Source organism: Pristis pectinata, chromosome 2, assembly GCF_009764475.1.
Source record: "Pristis pectinata isolate sPriPec2 chromosome 2, sPriPec2.1.pri, whole genome shotgun sequence".
Taxonomy (NCBI): domain Eukaryota; kingdom Metazoa; phylum Chordata; class Chondrichthyes; order Rhinopristiformes; family Pristidae; genus Pristis; species Pristis pectinata.
Window position 1 is genome coordinate 130364756 of NC_067406.1, and position 22051 is coordinate 130386806.

The 22051-nt window shown below is 38.5% G+C and overlaps 1 protein-coding gene across 1 annotated transcript in view; it reads left to right on the top strand.

Annotated features, from left to right (window-relative positions):
* polr2b (RNA polymerase II subunit B) overlaps nucleotides 1-22051 on the top strand; it is a 40190-nt gene that overhangs the window by 2021 nt on the left and 16118 nt on the right. The window contains exons 2-14 of the mRNA XM_052042207.1: nucleotides 2349-2421; nucleotides 6471-6621; nucleotides 6723-6835; nucleotides 6933-7152; nucleotides 7840-7998; nucleotides 8174-8338; nucleotides 12071-12267; nucleotides 13590-13709; nucleotides 14661-14847; nucleotides 15605-15748; nucleotides 18187-18326; nucleotides 18598-18709; nucleotides 20665-20819. Coding sequence (XP_051898167.1) covers nucleotides 2349-2421; nucleotides 6471-6621; nucleotides 6723-6835; nucleotides 6933-7152; nucleotides 7840-7998; nucleotides 8174-8338; nucleotides 12071-12267; nucleotides 13590-13709; nucleotides 14661-14847; nucleotides 15605-15748; nucleotides 18187-18326; nucleotides 18598-18709; nucleotides 20665-20819 — 1936 coding nt within the window. The remainder of the gene's footprint in view (nucleotides 1-2348; nucleotides 2422-6470; nucleotides 6622-6722; nucleotides 6836-6932; nucleotides 7153-7839; nucleotides 7999-8173; nucleotides 8339-12070; nucleotides 12268-13589; nucleotides 13710-14660; nucleotides 14848-15604; nucleotides 15749-18186; nucleotides 18327-18597; nucleotides 18710-20664; nucleotides 20820-22051) is intronic.

Sequence of the window (22051 nt, forward strand, 5' to 3'; positions counted from 1 at the left end):
TTACCACCTTAGTGCTCTTCTTTACACCCCTCAGGGTTGATGTCCTGTGGTAATAAATAAGCATATGCACCTCTCTGTAGAACATCTCAATATAGGTGACATTTCTAAGAGAAGAGCTAACAGTCCTGTACTACTGCAAACTGGTGATGTATTCAATTAGTGATGGAAGTTGTACATTCTCAATACAGGAACTGAAATATGGCTTCATAGAGTCTTAGATACAGCAGGGAAATAGGCCCTTCAGCCCACCAAGTCGTATTATAGTTCTAGTGCATTTTATCATCTGCAGTAGAAATGCTGAGTACAGACTACATAATCTATAAACTAACAGACACTCAAGTATTTTTGCATGAGATTTAAGCCTTTTTTATGTCTAACTTTTAGAACACTGCACCCATTTTCTTAAACAGATTTGGAATCTCATCTGATCATAAACATAATTTCTCCAATACTGGCAACCACTAGAGATGCCCAAAGCATGAGGGTATGTTTGCAGAAAGTTTGGAACATTTTAAAGAGGCTTATGATTTGTAAGAGAGAAGGATGATGATAAAGAAAACTAAAATTATAAAATAATCAAAACAAGTAAGAGAATGAACATATGTTTAAAATTAAAGAGATAGAATAATGCTTTTATAAGTAAGAAATAAAAAAAAGTTATTGCTTTGAGTGGAATGAACAGCTCCTAATCAGAGACCACCTTTTGGTTTCCTTGCCTGCTGGGCAATTGTGATCCTGAACCTCTGGATGCAGGGTCACAATAATTTTGTAGCTGCTCAACGGCATTTATCTCTGTCACTATCAACAGCTGGCCATTGTCAGGTGTTCCCACAATCATTTGAAAAGGCTGGCCAGAATGGGATCAAGGTAAGTACTTGGGTCCATTGAGTTGGCAACCTCTTAATTCCTGCTGTCTATCTCTAGTAGTGTGTGTTTCTGCCAAATGATCTCCCCTCCATAGGGGAGTAATCTCTAGTTTGTCTCTTCAAATCAAACCCCAATGTGCTCAATCCAGCTACAAACTCCAAAAGTTGAAAGCCTTGTGGTCTTTCTGGTACCAACTTCATGGTGAGTGCTCCTGAGGGAACTTTTATTCTCACTATACACCTGTGAAGATGTTGCTTGCGCCTGTGTAATTGAACTGAGTAATCCTTTCTTGCCTATGTTCTCGACCAGGTTCTGTAAGATACAGTGAACTCAAAAAATATTGATGGTGCAATTAACACCTGTCTGAAGGCAAATCCATTATGATGCTCATTTGTTGGAAAAACACTAAACTCATACCCTTTCCAAATCATGCCTTAACTTCTCCCCGAGTTTTTGGTAGCTTTGTGTGAGAGAAATTGGTACAATCATTGAAAAGAAGAATGGTGTTTAAAAGACTTGAAGATAATATTCCTTTGGTTTACTGAGGATGAAATAAGTGCAAAGAATAAAGAAATTCAGAATTCTTGAAGGATGTTAGTTTTGGGGGAAATTGCTGAAGTGCCAAGAAATCTGGTGGTAATAAATTTTTTGTAATTTGGATTACATTCTGCTTCATGCAATGTTATGACCAATTTGCAGTGGACCCAGAAGAACACCAGCCCCTCTTTCACTTCTCCACTTCCCATTTTAACTTCCACCCATCTAACTCATGACCCCCCCCCATTTCATTTCTTTGTTTTAATTGATAATTGGTTTATTATTGTCACAGGTACCAAGATACAGTGAAAAGCTTTGTTTTGTATGCCATCCAGACAGATCAATCCAAACATAAGTACATCAAGATAATACAAAAGGAAAAACAATAACAGAATGCAGAATTATCGTGTTACAGTTACAGAGAAAGTGCAGTGTGGCTAGGCAGATAAGGTTCAAGGACTATGACAAGGTAGATTGTGAGATTTACCTTTATTGTATTAGAGTTCCATTCGAGAGTCTTATGACAGCTGAATGGAAGCTGTCCTTGAGCCTGGTGGTATGAGTTTTCAAGCTTTTGTGTCTTCCCAATGGAAGGGGGGGAGAAGAGAGAACGACTGGGGTGAGAGGGGTCTTTTATTATGTTGGCTGCTTTCCTGAGGCAGTAGTAAGTATACACAAGGGTCAGTGGAGGGCAGTCTGCCTACCTCCATATCTTGCTGTCTCTCCTATCTCACAGAATTAGCAAAATGTGACTTTCTGTACTTACCAGTGATCCATACGCTACCTCTGAAATTGTGATTGGAATTGATTTGTGATTTTTTTTCCTTTGTCTATTTTGTTTTCAATAGATTGAGTAATTTAAAATATTGTACAGAATGATAACTTGCTGCATTGATAGAGAATGGTTCCTAGAATCCTGCTGATTGTTTCTACTTGATTTCTAGATACACAATATGACGAGGATGATGATGAAATCACTCCTGATTTGTGGCAGGAGGCCTGCTGGATTGTCATCAGGTAAAGAAGTGGTCACTTGAACTTGGACCAAAAGAAACAAGTATAAAACAAATGTATTTTTAGAAAATAATTTACTGTAGCAAACCGCTCACCTTTGTTGAAATTATGAACTATCAAACTGTCCTTTAGCCAGAATGGTTTTTCTCTGAATCTTTGACTGCTTGAACTAATCATATCAGATACAATTTGCAGTTGACTCAGATAGCTATGTGGAGTGATTTGGCTTGGATATTGGTCTCTCTAACTTGTGGCTAAAATTAGCACAGGGTTATTGAGGATAAGTTTTGTATACCTTCTATAATGGTATAGTGGTCACCAGTATTGCCTTATGTTAAATCTGGTTGTGTTTCTGAAATGGTGCTTCAAGAAGTAAAAAAATAAATTCAGTCATGCCTGTTTGTTTGCAACTTGCCTTCATTGCATTTCTTATAAAAGCAAAATATTATGGGTGCTGGAAGTCTGGAGTAAATATCGACAATGCCAGAAATACTCAACAAGTTGGGCAGCATTTGTGAAATAAACATAGAACAGTACAGCACAATACAGGCCCTTTGGCCCACAATGTTGTGCCGACCTTTAAAGCTTGCCTAAGACTATCTAACCCCTTCCTTCCACATATCCCTCTATCTTAAATTCCTCCATATGCCTATCTCATAATCTCTTGAATTTGACCAATGTACCTGCCTCCGCCACCACCCCAGGCAGCGCATTCCATGCCCCAACCACTCTCTGGGTAAAAAAACCTTCCTCTGATATCTCTCTTGAACTTCCCACCCATTACTTTAAAGCCATGCCCTCTTGTATTGAGCATTGGTGCCATGGGAGAGAGGCGCTGGCTGTCCACTCTATCTATTCCTCTTAATATTTTGTACACCTCTATCATGTCTCCTCTCATCCTCCTCCTCTCCAAAGAGTAAAGCCCTAGCTCCCTTAGTCTCTCCTCATAATGCATACTCTCTAAACCAGGCAGCATCCTGGTAAATCTTCTCTGCACCCTTTCCAACCCTTCCACATCCTTCCTATAATGAGGCGACCAGAACTGGACGCAGTGTGGTCTAACCAGAGTTTTACAGAGCTGCATCATTACCTCATGGCTCTTAAACTCGATCCCTCGACTTATGAAAGCTAACACCCCATAAGCTTTCTTAACTACCCTATCCACCTGTGAGGCAACTTTTTCAGTGATCTGTGGATATGAACCCCCAGATCCCTCTGCTCCTCCACACTACGAAGAATCCTGCCATTAACTTTGTACCCTGACTTGGAGTTTGTCCTTCCAAAGTGTACCACCTCACACTTCTCCGGATTGAACTCCATCTGCCATTTCTCAGCCCAGCTCTGCATCCTATCAATGTCCCATTGCAATCTTCGACGATCCTCTACACTGCCAACCTTTGTGTTGTCTGCAAACTTGCCAACCCACCCTTCTACCCCCTCATCCAAGTTATTAATAAAAATCACGAAAAGCAGAGGTCCCAGAACCGACCCTTGTGGGACACCGCTAGTCACAGCCCTCCAATCTGAATGCACTCCCTCCACCACAACCCTCTGCTTTCTACAGGCAAGCCAATTCTGAATCCAGATGGCCAAGCTTCCCTGGATCCCATGCCCTCTGACCTTCTGAAGAAGCCTACCATGTGGAACCTTGTCAAATGCCTTACTAAAATCCATGTAGACCACATCTACTGCACTACCGTCATCAATATGTCTGTTCACCTCCTCAAAGAACAGAAAAACAGAATTGATGTTTTAGAATTTTTACCTTTTATTACAATTCCTGTTTTAGTGCAGTCATTTTTGTAGTCTCTTTTTCTCCCAGTCCCACAATTACTAAAAGTCAGCTTTATTGCAGTTTCTTATATTGAAATGTTTGCTAACATGCTTGTTGTGTAGAAACCCCACTTCAGTAATACTTATTATCTTTGAATGTGAGCTCTTGTCTTCAATCTGATCATTACATTTCAATGCCAGGATTAGAAAATGGCGGAAGGTGGCACTTTGGAATGTAATGTGCCTTTTAATTCTTTGCACTCAAAGATCCATGCTTTATTATCAAACACCATTTCCACCTGCCAGTCCTTGAGCAGGCAGGATCGCAGCTTCGTTTAAGGTGTTTTCTATTACAGATTACACTAAAGAAACTGTTACAGTTGATAAAAGCTATATTGTGTTTTATGCTCTGCCATTGTAAAGTATTTCCTGGATTTGTATTGTTTTAGAAACTATGGTTTCGTTTCTGCTTGGGAAATTAATGTCACAGTCCGAGTTGAGAAGGGTAATGGAGGGATTCCCAATTGCTTGAAAGCCGTAGTTTTTATCTTTGTTTTGATGTATTATGTGATTGATATAGGAATGGTTTCTCTCTGCCTTTTCAACAAAGTTTGCAGGGGACACATGAATATATCAAAAATTCTCCAAGTTAGAGAGGCAGTTCTATGTTATGCACTAATTTATTGAGTGAAAAGATAGCAAACTGCTTGATTGATTTTATTTACTGGAAGAGGAAATGTGGATGTTTGAGTTCTGATTCCACTTCTTTAAAAAAAAGCATAAAAGACAACTTGGTGGGTGAGAGGGGGCCATTTTTCAACTAATATGAATTGCTGCAGTTGTTGATCCTCATCTTAAGATGTGTGAATTTCAGGAAAATGATGGTTATTCACTGGCTTAGATTTGTGTTGCTTATATTACTTTCAAAATCAAGGAGACAGGAGAAAATGGAATTTGTGTTTCCAATTTTGTTTGTATATAGAAATTTTGTTTGTTTATAGAAATTGCTGTTTTATCACAATTTGCAAGTTGTTTAAAATATTTGTAGTTTAACAGGGTCCACAATAAATATGGAGCTTTTATTGTTAACATAGGTTGATTTGGTAACTTGAAGTTAAAATCAAGAAACTGAGAGAAAATGGGAATTAGTGTTTCCAAATTTGTTTGTATTTGTAGCATCTTCCAAATTGAATGGAGGAAAGATAGGAACGAGTGTTACTAATCTGCTCTCAGAAGATGGGCTAGTCATTTAAATATTAAAATGAAACTTAGTCTTGTATTTAATCTTCAAATTAAATGTAACCTCAGCTCAATGGGTTTCTTAGGCCTCAGAAAGCCAGCCAGTTAGAACTGTTAGATCCAGCAATCTTTGCATTTAATTGCTACTGCCCCTCTCTCCTCTAACTAATCAATCCTCCCACTGCTCGCTGGCTGCAGCCTGGTGCTAAAGGTATTACAGCCTCTCAGAATGATAATTTGATAGGACTTGAGGGGAGCTACAATCGTGCTTGACAAGAATTGGATATGTTCTAAAAAAATTTTTTTATGTCAGTTGAAAGAGATTGAAACCTATCACCTACTAAAAGATAAGATAAGCTATCTTTATTAGTCAATGTACATCGAAACACACAGTGAAATGCATCTTTTGCGCAGAGTGTTCTTGAGGGCAGCCCACAAGTGCTTTCGGCGCCAACATAGCATGCCTACTTGTAGTCAATCTCATTTTGGAGACGGGGAAGATCTATACATGTATATGATAACTACAAAGTTCTTTGAGCACAAGATATCGGAACTTGTGATCCGATCCTATCCTATCTTAGCCCCTTCTCAAAAGCTTTGAATTATTACATTAACTCTTTTGTCTTTGTGTTATGTTCCTCGAGGTCCAGGAGCACATTGGTTGGAAAAAGACCTGGTTACGTTAGACAGCTGTTGGGGAGATCATTTGTGGAGTGGAAAGTGAAGGGATTGCCTGTTGTGGGAAGGAAGGAAATCACTGTTGCCACTTTGCATGGAGGAGGGGAAGACAATAACCTAACAAATTTTTGTGTTTTCCAAAATCTACTGTTTACTGGGAAAAGCCCATAAATGAGAAGACTATGACTATTTAGATAAACTCAAAATAGGAAATAATTTTGGACTGGTGTCTTAAACTGGGAAAGATCAAGTTTTGCCTAATTATGTGGCCACTGAGTAAGTGAGGACCTATTAGTTCTTATAATGCATGTATGCTTTACAAGATACCTGTCATGCAATGATCATGAATATTTGTTTCTCAGCTCCTACTTTGATGAAAAAGGTTTGGTTCGGCAGCAATTGGACTCATTTGATGAATTCATACAAATGTCAGTGCAGAGAATTGTGGAAGATGCTCCTCCAATAGATCTCCAAGCTGAAGCTCAGCATACAAGCGGGGAAGTGGAAGAGCCGGTAACAATCCCCACCTACTCTCCCAAACCAGAAAATTCAGTTCCATTTTTAGGCATTGAATTGCATGTTTGTTTTACATGTTTGGTTTTTTTCTGTTCCAGCCCAGATTCTTACTAAAATTTGAACAGATTTATTTATCCAAACCAACTCATTGGGAAAGGGATGGGGCACCATCTCCAATGATGCCAAATGAAGCTAGACTGCGAAACCTCACGTAAGTTCCCTTGGAGGGATTACGACCAAATTTAATTTAATTTCAACTTTCTGTATGAAAATAATGATTTGCTACATTGCATTTTATTGTTTTACAGGTATTCGGCTCCTCTCTATGTAGATATAACAAAAACAGTGATTAAGGAGGGAGAGGAACAAATGCAAACACAACATCAGAAGACATTCATTGGAAAAATTCCTATAATGCTTCGATCAACCTATTGTCTTCTTAGTGGGTTAACAGATCGTGATCTCTGTGAGCTTAATGAATGTCCACTGGACCCTGGTGGTTATTTCATCATCAATGGATCAGAAAAGGTACAGAGCGTGCCATAAGGACTAATTATTCAAAGAAATAGCAATTGTTTTTAGACATTCAGTAGTTCAATATTTGTTAGTTAGGTTAATATGATCTGCATGAGTCCTAATTAGAAAGCTAATTGCAGTGCTTTTTCTATGAATTCTTTAATTTTTTTTTGTAATGAATGTGAAGCTATTTTATGATTATTGGGTAATCATTTATTCCTCCTAATAGAATTTGAGAACCAGGAAACACAGAGATATCTGATTAATGTTATTCATAGGAGAGGTTGGACAAATTTGGATTGCTTTCACTGGATCGTGGGATGCTGAGGGGCAATCTGTAAGAAGTATATAAAATTGTCAGAGGCACTGATAGGGTAGATGGTCAGGATCTTTTTCCCAGGATGGAAATGTCAAGTACAAGAGAGCATAGGTTTAAGGTAAGAGGAGGAAAGTTTAAAGGAATTATGCGAGGCATTTTTTTTACTTAGAGAGTGGTAGGTGCCTGGAAGACGCTGCCAGGGGAGGTGGTAGAAGTAGATACGATAGCAACTTTTAAGAAGTATTTAGACAGACACACGAACAGGCAAAGAATAGAGGGGTGTGGACTGTGTGCAGACAGATGGGATTAGTTTAGATTTACATCACGTTTGGTATACCATGAATGGCCTGCTCCTATGCTCTATTTTGAAATTTTTCTAGGTTCTGATTGCACAAGAAAAAATGGCAACAAACACAGTGTATGTGTTTGCAAAGAAAGACTCCAAATATGCATACACAGGAGAATGTCGATCCTGTCTAGAAAATTCATCTCGTCCCACAAGTACCATCTGGGTCAGCATGCTAGCAAGAGGAGGACAAGTAGGACTTGCATTCACTTTATGCAATTTTCATTTCCTTTGAGCACTAATCTTGGTTATGACAATGCTGGTGGACTTGTTTGACTTCCAGCATCTCTGCTTTTATTTAAAATTTATTATGTCTGCAATAAAGTTTACTTACTACTGCCCTTAACTCCATCTTGTTTTCTCTTCAGGGTGTAAGAAAAAGCGCAATAGGCCAAAGAATAGTTGCCACTCTACCATATATCAGACAAGAAGTTCCCATAATTATTGTGTTTCGAGCTTTAGGATTTGTGTCTGATAGAGACATTCTGGAACACATTATTTATGATTTTGATGATCCAGAAATGATGGAAATGGTGAGTTTCAATTTAATGAGAATTCAATTTTTTTAATAAGATTCTTTTGCAGTTCAATTTAATGCGCTGCTATGGAGATTATTTTTGTTTTTTCCCTTCTGTTAGTTTCTATTCTTAAAATTTTAAATCCAGTCAGTGCCATATTTTATATTGATCCATTAAAATCTGAACTTGTGAATAAACAGTAATTTGAGTCTAGTCTGTGTTGCCACGTTTCCTTCCATAGCTGATTTCATTGTTTTTCCAAGTACGTTGGTTGACTTCTACATATTGATAAATAACAATTTAGTTTCTCTCCTGAAATCTTCCATGTTATTGAAAGAATTAACTCTATAAATCCTCATCGGCCACTTTTCCTTTCAAGTACCTCACCTTGCTAATTACTGCATGGAAGGAGGCCATTTGGCCCATCAGGTTCATGTTGGTTCCCAACAGACCAATTCTGTCAGTCCCGTTACCCTCTTCTTACTTCCCTCCAGCCCTGTAACACATTTTCTCTCATGCCCATCAGCTCCTCTTAGATTCTTTTGCCACTTACCTCATAAAAAGTAATCTACATGAACCATTTAACCTACCAGCACATCTTTGCAATTTGAGAGGCAACTGGAGCACACGGGGAAAACATACAGGCTCCATAAAGAGAGCATCTGAGGTCAGGAATAAACCCAGATCCATGGATCTTTTGAGACCTTATTTCACTCCTCGTGCTTTCTTGCCTCATCTTGAGATACTCCTGTCAGCCTCTACACAGAGTGTTTAAATCAACACTTCAGTCACTTCTGATTTCACTATTTTCCTGTCCTCCCTAGATATCACCTATCAAGTAAACTATCTTACCCACATTCAAAGGCATCAGTCACTCCCTTGGTCTTACTATTGCACATGCCTTTCCATTTCATGGCCTATATAACAGAAAAGACTATTACGAATCACTTACTGAAACCCTCACCTTCTAAAACTTTATTCTGATGGCTGTGGGAAAGAACTGCGACCTCCTCATAGCTTCCCCTCATAGAACTGCCTGTTCAAATTTGCAGTTGCATATCTTTTGATCTTTATTCTGTTGCAATACTTCAGCATTCACTCATTTGTGTCCACCTTTGATGCCCTTGTATGTTATATCATCTTCCTCCATCTTGGAATGGTCCTATTTTTGCTCCCTCAAATCAGAATAACTTTTATTATCACTGATGTATGCTGTGAAATTTGTTGTTTTGCGGCAACAGTACAGTGCAAAACATAAAAATTACTAAGTTACCCAAAAATAAATAAAATAGTGCAAAAGAGGAATAGAGATAGGGTTCATGGACAGTTCAGAAATCTGATGGCAGAGGGGAAGAAACTGTTCCTGAAACTTGAGTGTGGGTCTTCAGGCTCCTGTACCTCCTCCCTGATGGTAACAATGAGAAGAGGGCATGTCCCGGACAGTGAGGGTCCTTAATGATGCATGCTGCCACCTTGAGGCACCACCTCTTGAAGGTGTCTTCGATGGTGGGGAGGGTTGTACCTGTGATGGAGCTTACTGAGTCTTCAACCCTCTGCAGCCTCTTTCGATCCTGCACATTGGAGCCTCCATACCAGGTGGCAATGCAAACAGTCAGAATGCTCTCCACCATACAAATATAGAAATTTGCAAGAGTCTTTGGTGACATACTAAATCTCCTCAAAATCTAATGAAGTAGAGCCGCTGGCGTGCTTTCTTCATGATTGTATCAATGTGTTGGGCCCAGGATAGATCCTCCGAGATGTTGATGCCCAGGAACTTGAAGCTGCTCACACTTTCCACTGCTGACCCCTCAATGAGGACTGATGTATGTTCTCCCAACTTCCCTTTCCTGAAATCCATAATCCATTCCTTGGTCTTGCTGACATTGAGTATGAGGTTGTTGTTGCGACACCACTCAACCAGTCGATCTATCTCACTCCTGTACGCCTCCTTGTCGCCATCTGAGATTCTGCCAACAACAGTGGTGTCATCGGTGAATTTATAGATGCCGTTTGAACTGTGCCTAGCCACACAGTCATGAGTGCAGAGAGAGTAGAGCAGTGAGCTAAGCACACATCCTTAAGGTGTGCCTGTGTTGATTGTCAGCGAGGAGGAGATGTTATTACCAATCTGCACTGACTGTAGTCTCCTGATAAGGAAGTCAAGGATCCAGTTGCAGAGGGAGGTACAGAGGCCCAGGTTTAGAAGCTTGTTGATTCGTACTGAGGGGATGATGGTGTTGAAGGCCGATGATGTATGTATTGCTGTTGTCTAGGTGCTCCAAAGCCACGTGAAGAGCCAGTGAGATTGCATCCGCTGTAGACCTGATGTGGTGGGAGGCAAATTTCAATGGGTTCAGGTCCTTGGTCAGGCAGGAGTTAATTCTAGCCATGACCAACCTCTCAAATTACTTTATCACAGTAGATGTGAGTGCTACTGGGCAATAGTCATTGAGGTAGCTCATCCTGTCCTTCTTGGGCACCGGTATAATTGATGCCCTTTTGAAGCAGGTGGGAACCTCTGCCTGCAGCACTGAGAGTTTGCAGATGTCCTTGAACACTCCAGCCAGTTGGTTGGCACAGATTTTCAGTACCCTGCCAGGTACACCATCGGGGCCTGACACCTTGCGAGGGTTCACCCTCTTGAAGGATGTTCTGACATTGGCCTCCGAGACAGAGGTCACAGGGTCACCGGATGCTATGGGGATTTGCACAGGTGTAGTGTTATTTTCCCTTTCAAAGCATGCGTAAAAGGTGTTGAGCTCATCGGGGAGTGAAGCATCGCTGCCATCTATGCTGTCAGGTTTCGCCTTGTTGGACGTAATGTCATGCAAACCTTGCCACAGCTGTTGTGCATCTGCTTGTGTCTCTAGATCAAATCAAGATCTAATCTAGATCTAAATCAAAGAGGTGCAGCCATTTGTACAACTGCTGTACAACTTGGCTTCTGATTCTCCAGCATCTTCAATTTAAAATTCTCTTTGTTTTAAATTATGGCATCATCTCATATCTGTAACTTAATGCAGCTATACAGTTCTTTCAGTAACTCTTGGTGTTTCCATCTCTCATGTTTGTGCTCTACAGTTGGCTTCCATGTGTTCAGTCATTTTGGACCCGCTCTGGAATTTGCTCACTGAATCTGTCCATCTTACTTAAAATTTTCCTTAAAAATCCAATTGTGACCAAACTTTTAATCACTCCATCAATATCTCCTTTGGTTCTTCATTTTGTCTTCATAACGCTTCTGTGAAGCACCTTTGACACTTTTGACTTTAGAAGAAATGTACAAATACCAATTATTGTTGAACACTGGAAGGGAGTTCACTTGCTTTAAGTTATTTTTCTGTGCACTTGTTATATGGTTTTCCTTGTCCACAGATATTGGATTTTGTTTTTGAAGTATTAGACCTGCATTTTTGGGGAAAAAAATCCCTTTTCCAGTTGTGAGTAATTATTTTATATAACGAAAATGGATATGGAAGAATCTCAACTAGATTTGGCATCAATCAGTGGTCAGCCGTCACTTTAGACACCACAAAAAAATTAAATTTATTTACCATGAAAAATGTTTCTTTAATAAAATATTAAGTGAAATAAAAACTCAGAATCTGGATTTAAAGTTGCCATTAGAAAGTTTCAAGCTGGTCTAGCTCTAGTTGCTTTAAGTAGATATATTAACATATTAGGCATATATAGTTTGTTTTCTTGTATTTTCGTACACTTATAATTCTAGAATTTTTATTGCAGGTGAAACCTTCTCTGGATGAAGCATTTGTTATCCAGGAACAAAATGTTGCTTTGAATTTCATTGGTTCAAGAGGTGCAAAACCTGGTGTAACAAAAGAGAAGAGAATTAAATATGCAAAAGAAATTCTGCAGAAAGAAGTACTGCCACATGTTGGAGTCAGTGACTTCTGTGAGACCAAAAAAGCTTATTTCTTGGGGTATGATTATTAAGCACTTTTAAAAATTCACACTAATTTTCATAAAATGTTTTAGATTTTTGCTAAAATTATCATGGATGGATGAGTGACTGGCTCAAAAGCATTATTCAGTTGTGTTGTTCAGAGAGAGTTAATGGGTTATATGAATTCACAGTTAGCAGGTAAGTTACAGCCGATATCAGATACATAAGTAGAGAAAGTGCATTAGTGGTGAGTGTAGATTGGTGTGGGGTTTTATGTTCACTTTTGGGATCAAGGCATCATCAGCAAGTCCAGCATTTATTGCCCATCCCTAATTGGCCTTGAGAAGATGGTGGTGAGCCACCACCTTAAACCACTGCAGTCCTTCTGGTGAAGGACAGTGCTTTTGTGGAGAGTGTTCCAGGATTGAGACTCGATGCCAGTGGAGAACCAGCAATGTACTTTGTAGATGGTACACGCTGCAGCCACTGTGCACCAGTGGAGGATGGAATAAATTTGTAGGGTGTGTTTATCAGACAGGTTGCTTCATCCTAGATGGTGTTGAGTATTGAGAGTTGACAATTATTAATGCTGTGCTCATCCAGGCAAGTGCAGGGTATTCCATCATGCTTCTGATTTGTGCCTTATATGTGATGGAGAGACCTTTGGGTGTCAGAAGGCAAGTCACTCACTGCAGGATGTTGAGTCTCTGACCTGTTCTTTTAGTTGTGGTATTTATTTGCTGGTCCAGTCAAGTTTCTGGTCAATGATGACATTTGCAATATTGATAGTAATCAATGATGGTAATCAATGATAGGACTCAGTGATGGTAATCCCATTGAATGCCTAGGATAGATGGTTAGAACTACTAGGCTGAATTTGCAAGAGATGCTTGATATGTCCAATTATGCTTTTAATTGAAAAGCAAATAAATGCAGATACCGGAAATCTTAAATAAAAACAAAGTTCTGCAGATACTTGGGAGCTTAGGCAGCATCTAAGAGACCCTTCTTCAAAACTGAAAAAGTGAAAAAACACTTTTCACTTTTCTGGTTCTGATGAAGGCCTATTGCCCTGAAATATTAATTTTTTCTCTCTTCACAGCTGTTAGGCTGATGTGCTTTTAATTGAGTTTAGGAACTCAATTTGGTGCTCTTTTCTGCAATGAAAGTAATGCTTGAGAACAATTGATATATGTAAATATAGGAGGCAATATAAAGGTGCTGCACGTTTTGTGCACATTTAATTTTGCAAAAGAGTTGTGCCATTTACATACTTTGCATTTATGTGTCATAATTTTTGTGAATGAGTAATTTGGCGTGCTGGTGCTTAAAACCTAATACAATTTTTCTTTGATTCAGTTACATGGTGCATAGATTGCTGTTAGCTGCTTTAGGCCGAAGAGAATTGGATGACAGAGATCACTATGGGAACAAAAGACTGGATCTGGCTGGACCATTGCTTGCTTTCCTCTTCAGAGGGTAAGGAAAGATTTGCACTAAAGTATAGTTATATTAATTTTGTCACATACAGTTAAGCCAAACTCGGTGCCCTAATATTTTTCCTTTCTCCTCCCATCTTGTTGTTTGGAGGCAGAGTGGGGGAAAAGAGCAGACTAAATTTTTAAAAAGAATTTCTTCCAGCATGCCAAAAGCATCTGCTGATATGGCTTTATTTATAAACTACAGGCAAGATATCAGATCAGAGACATGAATGGATAGGCTGGTTTTAACTGCAGGCTGGCTGCTTGTTGGGTGGAAATGTGGCTAGCTTGATTCCAGGGATGAAGAAGTCGACATAGAAAGAAAATTTGAGTAGTTTATGCCCATAATCATGGGAATGTAGAAGCTTTCAGAGGTGTCTTATTGAAATTTTTAAGATTGTAAGGGGAATTGACAGGGTAGATACTGAGTGGATTTACTGTGTGGATATCTGGAAGCAGGGAGCAAAATTTAAGAATAATGGGTCACTCGTTCAAGATGGATTAAGAGGATTTTTTTCTCAGATTTGTGAATCTTTGGAGTTGTGTACATCAGAGAGCTGGGGAGGCAGATTCATTGAATATGTTCAAGGTGGGTCAAATCATTTATCTCCTGTCTTTCACCTGCCAGTGTTTGTGAGGACTGGGAAATCAGGCTTTCCGTGGTTTAAAAAAATAGAATTATGGTCATGGAAATATTTGAATGACAAATGCATCTCCTGCAAACAAATTGATAACAGGTTCCTCATCCCTAATCCCACGTCTTAAAACTGGAAGTGGATGTCCACTTAAGATGGGTTAAGTTCTTGTTTAAGATTTTTGACCTTTTAACTACCTCCCAAAACAAACCCACCTCCTTTGTGTATAGCTGGAAGGTGATTGGTAACCACCTTTTGTAAAAAAATTCATCTGCAAGCAAATTAAAAGTATCCGTTCAAATTGTCTTCTTCAGAATGTTTAAGAACCTACTGAAAGAAGTCCGGATATACTCTCAGAAGTTCATAGACAGAGGGAAAGATTTTAACCTGGAATTAGCAATCAAAACACGGATTATATCTGATGGGCTGAAATATTCACTTGCAACAGGAAATTGGGGAGATCAAAAGAAGGCTCATCAAGCCAGAGCTGGTGTGTCTCAGGTAAAATTCTTTAAGTGAACCATACATTGTTTTTATGTATAATTATTCTTGAGATAATGTATTGAGATAAGCTAATACTCGCTTCCTGTGATAGGGAAAGTGACTTGAGAAAGATTGTTGTACTTTTTAGTAATGTTGATTTTCAGGATCTGACTTGCTATATATCAATCCACTTCCTCCCTCACAGATCTGCTTGGATCTAATTCCACAACTTTTATCTCCACTTTGGTCATTAAGCAGAGTATGTAACTAAAGTAGAAGTGTCCATAACTGGTGAAAGAAAAGAAGCAAAACAATTGATAGATACTTAAGCCTGCCAGTTAATGCAGAGTTCTGGAAATTGGTACTTTATATGGCAGTGGTGATGTTAGTCATGCTGAAGTTTGGTGACTAAATTGTGAGGGGGGGGTGTAGTCATGTCTCCATCAGTCATGGATGCCAACAGCCAAAATTGACTATCATTAATACATCAGACTTTCCCCGAATCTCTCCCCCAATTATTGGCATATCTCAAACCAGAAATGATAACCGAAAAGTTACTTCAACCCTCTGATGCCTCTCGTACAAGCAATTATCAGAAGATCCTGAAAGTATTAATGTGCTCCTTTAAGCATTTTGTTAACAAAAATCTTTAATATATGTATAAAATGAACATTTCCTGAAGGTACAGTAAATATAAAACGGGTCTCAGAATGTCATAAGGTATGCAATTTCTGAAACACAATCTCTGATTATTTGAATATTTGATTGCAACTAGGTGTTAAACCGTTTGACCTTTGCTTCAACCTTGTCTCATCTTCGTCGTCTTAACTCCCCGATTGGAAGAGACGGAAAATTGGCAAAACCTAGACAGCTTCATAATACACTGTGGGGTATGATTTGCCCTGCTGAGACACCAGAGGTAAGTTTGAGCTTTTTAGTCATTGACCATAAAAGTCATCATTCTTTTATCAATTTAGTACATCCATTGGCAGTGTGTTGAGTCAAAAAGTGCCTGAGAGGCACTAGAGGGCATATGAACAAAGTAGAGACATCACCTAAATAATATGCATATACAAATGAGCATGGCTATAAAATTGATGACAATTGTAAGTTATGATACAATACTCATTATTGAGAGGGAGACACAAAGGCTGGGATTTGGACAAAAAATCAAACTATTTCAGGTCAAGACCCTGCATCACCTCCTGATGAAGGGTCTCAACCCAGAATAACAACTATCCCTTTGCCTCCAGAGATGCTGCCTGACTCGCTGAGTTCCTCCAGCAGTTTGTTTTTTTACTTGTTACAGAGACCTGGTTAAAAGGATCGAGTGGTAATATTTTCCATTCTATGACATCTTTAGTAGAAAGAGAAGAAGCAATGTTGCTATGTGAAACAGAAACAGTGGAAAAAATTTCAGTGAGGATGTTCTGCCAATGGAAGCCCTAGATAGAACTAAAGAAACTAAAATGCAGAACGGCTAGGAATATTGATGAGTAATTGTGATGTGATGTAGCAAGTAAAGGGTGATGTACAAGTCCAAGAAGTATGTAACAAAAAATATAATAATGGGAGGTTTTAATTTTAATATAGATTGTAGGACATGGAACAGTAATAAAGACAGCAAATTTCTAGAATTGGAGCAGTATTCTGGAACATAATGTTTTGGAGTGAGGCCAAGGATCAGGCCACTCTACACTTAGCAATGAGTAGCTAACTGGTGGAGAGCAGCATGTTGCAAATAATGACTAGTATGATTTCCTTTCAAACTTAATATCAAATGCAGTGTCACAAACCAAGGTTTTAAATTTAAGGCCAACTTTGAAGGATGAAAAATGAATTGAAAATCAAACCAAATTGTAAAGAAGATACAAAAGGAGCTGATTCTGTCCTTTGAAGTCTCTATGTCCTCTTCAACTTTTTTCCCCCACCTGTCTTTATTATCATCGATAAATTTGGCAATGTCACACTCGATCCCTTCATTTAAGTCATTAATGTAAATTGTAAATTCCTGAGGCCTCAGCATTGATCGCTGTGACACCCCATGAGTTGTAGCGTTATAATCTGCAAACGACCCAATTATCTTGACTGTTCTCTATTAGCTAATTCTCTTTCCATGTTAATATATTACCTCCCAATGCAATAAATCTCTCTTGTGCAATAAATTTTTAATATACAGCTCCTTATCAAATGTGTTCTGGAAATTTAAGGACACTATATCCATTAGCTCCCCTTTATACACCCTGTTCATCACATCGTCAAAGAACTCTAATAACGTTTATGAAATACAATTTATCTTTTATAAACCACATTGAGCTTGATTGTGTTAAGATTTTCTAAGATTGCCACTGAGTCCAGGGAGAGATTTCTTTACATAGGGCTGATGAAACAAGTAACGTTTTGTCACGGTGAGTGCATGAGAGCGTTTGAAGGAGGTAATGATAGGTTTGAAGGTTTGTTTTAGAATGCTGTGTACCATACTTGTTTAATAATCTAATTGGCTGTTAGAACTTTTATAGTGTTGCATTCTGTGCCTGTGGGATGAACTTTGTAAGGCTGAATAGACTTTTACAATTTCTGACTCTTCTGATAGGACAAATGATGGATTTGTTTTCCATTTGTGAATTTTTGTTGGGTACTCCTCTGTTATGCAAGAATTATGTGGAAATGAAAACATCAGTAGAGAATGCTATTTGGATTGGTCACTGACCTTGTACAGTGGGTCATATGCATCCAGTGTTTCTTGGTATGTTATTTTCCTAAAACACTGAGTTACAACTTAACTGCACTTTTCTACAAGTGTTTGGTAAGTTTAAAGGGAAATAACAATTAAATGATGAGATTATGGACTCAATTGTGTGAATTTTGCCAGCAGTTTGGATTGGAACTGTAGACGTTCAGCCATTTGAACAGGTGTAAGTACTACGATTTGCGTACATGATGTGAAACACAGAAGTCCAGAACTTATGAATTGAGGATACAGAACACGTCAGTTCTCCCCATGGCTAGACTGCACGTAGAGTCCAACAGCAAAGTTTAAATTTGCTGGATTTACCTCAAATTATGCTGGACAATTACTGCAGGTCAGATCTGGTGCAGGTTCCAAGGCCCCACGTGTGGCTCATTGAATTACTAATGGGCATTAAAGGAATACCTTAAGTATTTTGTCCTTCAGAAGATAGGCAATAAAATTCTAGCTGTATAAGTTGTATTGAAAATGAAACCTGTTTTCCTATTAATTTGTTCTTGTGATTTTTGATTGGCAAAAAGAACTTTTCTGAACTGGTTACCATGGTGTTCTGGCTAAATGATGCATAGTTTGAAGTTTAAACGTAACATTTCAATGTCTGGTTCCAGGGTCATGCCGTTGGGCTAGTGAAAAATCTGGCTTTGATGGCTTACATTTCTGTCGGGTCTCAACCCTCGCCCATTTTGGAATTCTTGGAAGAGTGGAGTATGGAAAATCTTGAAGAAATTTCTCCTGCAGCTATTGCAGAGTAAGTGAGGGTAACTTATTGTTACTTAGAAAAAAATAACTACAGTTGCAACTATTTTCCCTAAAGAATAGAAATGTAAATGCTTGTAAAGAATTGTGAATGAGGGTATGCTTAGCTATGGAAAGACATGACAGTCTACAGTGATTTGCATATGAATCTGCTCATTGATTTTATTGACAAAATAGTTGCCTTGAGTAATTAAACATCTTTATTGGAAAACATTGCTAGTCCTAAACTCATCAATTAAAACTTCTCAACTTTTTTCCCTTAGTGCTACAAAGATTTTTGTCAATGGTTGTTGGGTTGGAATACATAAAGATCCTGACCAGTTGATGACTACGCTAAGGAAGCTTAGGCGTCAGATGGACATCATTGTATCTGAGGTACTGTGAATATCTTTCTCAGATTAACTCTATCATGTTAGTTGTATCATGGAGGCTAATTAAGTCTTATTCATAAAATCAAACCTGATATCTCTCTCCATTGCCAGTATGCTATCCAGTTACTATAAAGGCAGCTTTGTTTGGCATTCAAGTCATTCATGCACCTATAGAGTTTGGAATAGAAAATGGGGAAAAATGTTGTGCTTCACTGCTTCTTGCTCAACCCATGCCATTCACTTTTTGAAAACAAAAAAAAGTCCATTTAGGATTAGATTTGAAATTTGTTATGGCGGTTCATTTTTAGTTATGGAAATTTACGTTTTTCATATCCGTACAAAACAATTTCATAGTACCACAGTAGATTGGTTGAATCTTGTTTGACAATTAAACGTTTTTTTTCAATGGCTTCTATTACCAAAAACCTGAATCATAAACTCATTTTGTAGATGTCAGAAGACTATTATTGATTTTAGCATCTTTAGTAGCCCTTTCAGTTAATAGATGTTCAGTTCTGGTCGCCTCACTACAGGAAAGATGTGGAAGCCATAGAGAGGGTGCAGAGGAGATTTACGAGGATGCTGCCTGGAATGCAGAATGTGCCTTATGAAAGCAGGTTGAGGGAACTCGGCCTTTTCTCCTTGGAGAGACGGAGGATGGGGGGGACCTGATAGAGGTGTATAAGATGATGAGAGGTATTGATAGGGTAGATAGTCAGAGGCTTTTCCCCAGGGCTGAATTGGTGGCCACAAGAGGACATAGGTTTAAGGTGCTAGGGAGTAGATATAGAGGAGATGTCAGGGGTAAGTTTTTCACTCAGAGAGTGGTGAGTGCGTGGAATGGGCTGCCGGAAACGGTGGTGGAGGCTGATATGATAGGGTCTTTTAAGAGACTGTTGGATAGGTATATGGAGCTGAGTAAATTAGAGGGCTATGGGTAAGCCTAGTAATTTCTAGGGTAGGGACATGTTCGGCACAGCTTTGTGGGCCGAAGGGCCTGAATTGTGCTGTAATTGTTCTATTGATATATGCAGGCAAGTATCTTTTTTTTCCAGTCTACTTTCTGTGTATAAGCCTCAATAATTGGAAAAGGAAAATAGCTCTGTACTTTGTCACCTTGGGTTAGTTTCCAGATCTTAAACAAATTTAATTCACTACTGAGAAAATTCCAGATGAAACCTTTTCTGTGAGCTTCACTCTTTTTCCCAGTTGACTTGAACGTGACTGTGTACCATGTGGAATATTTTATGAAAGGATTTGGAGATGCCTTTTGGTGTACGTTATCTGTAATTGAAGTATATTTATCCTTACTGATGAGCATCTGTTTTATTGCTCGAAAAGCTATGATTAAACATTTTGATGTCAGTCTCTGGGTTTGCTGAATCTTGATGGTTAGTGGTGATATTCACTTCTGTCAGCATTCTAGTATCTCTAGGTAGAGTTTAGACCAAGTGCACTTTCTGATGATGTTGGTGTACTTGCCCCTTTAGTTTTTGCACATGTAAATTTCAGTCCATGATGACGTAAATGTTTACATCATCATGGACTGAAAGTCACATGTTATCCCGTCCTTTTTCAATCTTTCCATTTTGCCTAAGCTTTTCTAGCTCCTTTCTTGACCATAGATGTACCTATACTACACTTGTTTATAATTGTGCATTAAAATGACATGTGAGGAGCTTGTAAAGCTGTACCCAGACAAAGAGCCAGTGTGGCAGGGTCACATGCCAGGATGAAATGGAAGCAAAAAGGGGAGAATAAAAACAAAATGTATGCAGTGTAATTGATCTTTTGTGTGATGCTATAAAGTCTTGCATTCAAACACATTCATGGATAGTAAGTAGTTCTCTTATTTATAATCTGGACCATTATAAATCTACTTTCATTTAATAAAAAACATCTAGAATATGGTGAGAGGATGTCATTTGTTAATTTATTAACAGAAGTGTTCTCCTTAAGGTATCCATGGTGAGAGACATACGTGAACGTGAAATTCGAATTTATACGGATGCAGGAAGAATTTGTCGGCCACTTTTGATTGTAGAGAAACAGAAACTGCTGCTGAAGAAAAGGCACATTGATCAGTTAAAAGAACGAGAGTATAATAATTATAGGTATGTGATGGAAAACATAGAACAATCCTAAGAAAGCATGAATGACATTGTTCTTCAACTTTCTACTTACCATCCTCTCTCTTATATGTAAACAAAATTGTTTGGCTTATATTAAATTAAACATGCAGTTTGTGTCAATATTTAAGCAGCTTCTGAGCCTTCTGCCTCCCAAATCTTTTCAGCTTGTCTTTCTGTTCCTACTCTCATGCATTTCACTTAGCTTTCCCTTAAGTGGCTCTATAGTAATTCCTCCAAATTCCAATCTGGTAGCAAGTTCTACATTTGAGCCACTCTGGTAAAGATGTCCCTCCTGAATTGTGCAATTCATTTTTTAGTGACTGTCATACTTTAAAACCCCCTGGTTTTGGACCTCTGCACCATGAAAACATCTTTCCTACATCCAGCTTGCCAAACACACACGCTTTTAAAGATTTAAGTTAGGTCAAGCAGCAGCATTAGTATTCAGGCATACTCTAGAAAAATGCCAGGGTGTTAAATAAATTTTTCACCCTCCCCTAATGTTTCCATGTAATCTAATGTATGTTAGAATCTGCTCTGAGAATCATTTGGATATTGCATGAAGAATCCCTAATTTAAATCCTATTCTAAGAATCTTGAGACTGTACACTGTGTTGTAGTTTCCAGATTCCATTGTTCTTTTCATGCAGAAGCTTCAACTATAAAGCAGAGATGCTATGAAATTCATATACGGAAATTTGCTGATTAATACTGTTTTCCTTTATGGCTCCTGCTTGTGTTTAAGGGAAGGGCAGAAAACTGAAAGGAAATAAATATTCCAAAATTTCTTTTAAAAAATGCATCATTAAAATTCTGCAAGTTGGATTGCTATTAGGTTTGTTAAAATTTAGTTTTTGGTTGGAGTTGCATGGTTTGCAGTGCCTCAAACCTGATGCAACATAATAGAGAGTATTCACATCTAGAGTAGCAGTTTGTCCACCTGAGAAAAAAGAACTTGATTTGAACCTCAAAAAGTTCTGCTAATGCCCAATAAATGCTAAAGTGCGTGGCTCATATTTACAACTATTCTTGGCACCTGACAGTCTTCCTTCATCCGTTTCTATCATAGATTCAAGTCTTGCTTCAGAAACATGACAAAAATCCAGATTGACACACTGATGCTACACTGACTGTGTATTGCACTGCAAAGGTGCCATCTTTCAGATAAGAATTTGAACAGAATTCATATGCTGATTATTACCATATCAATATAT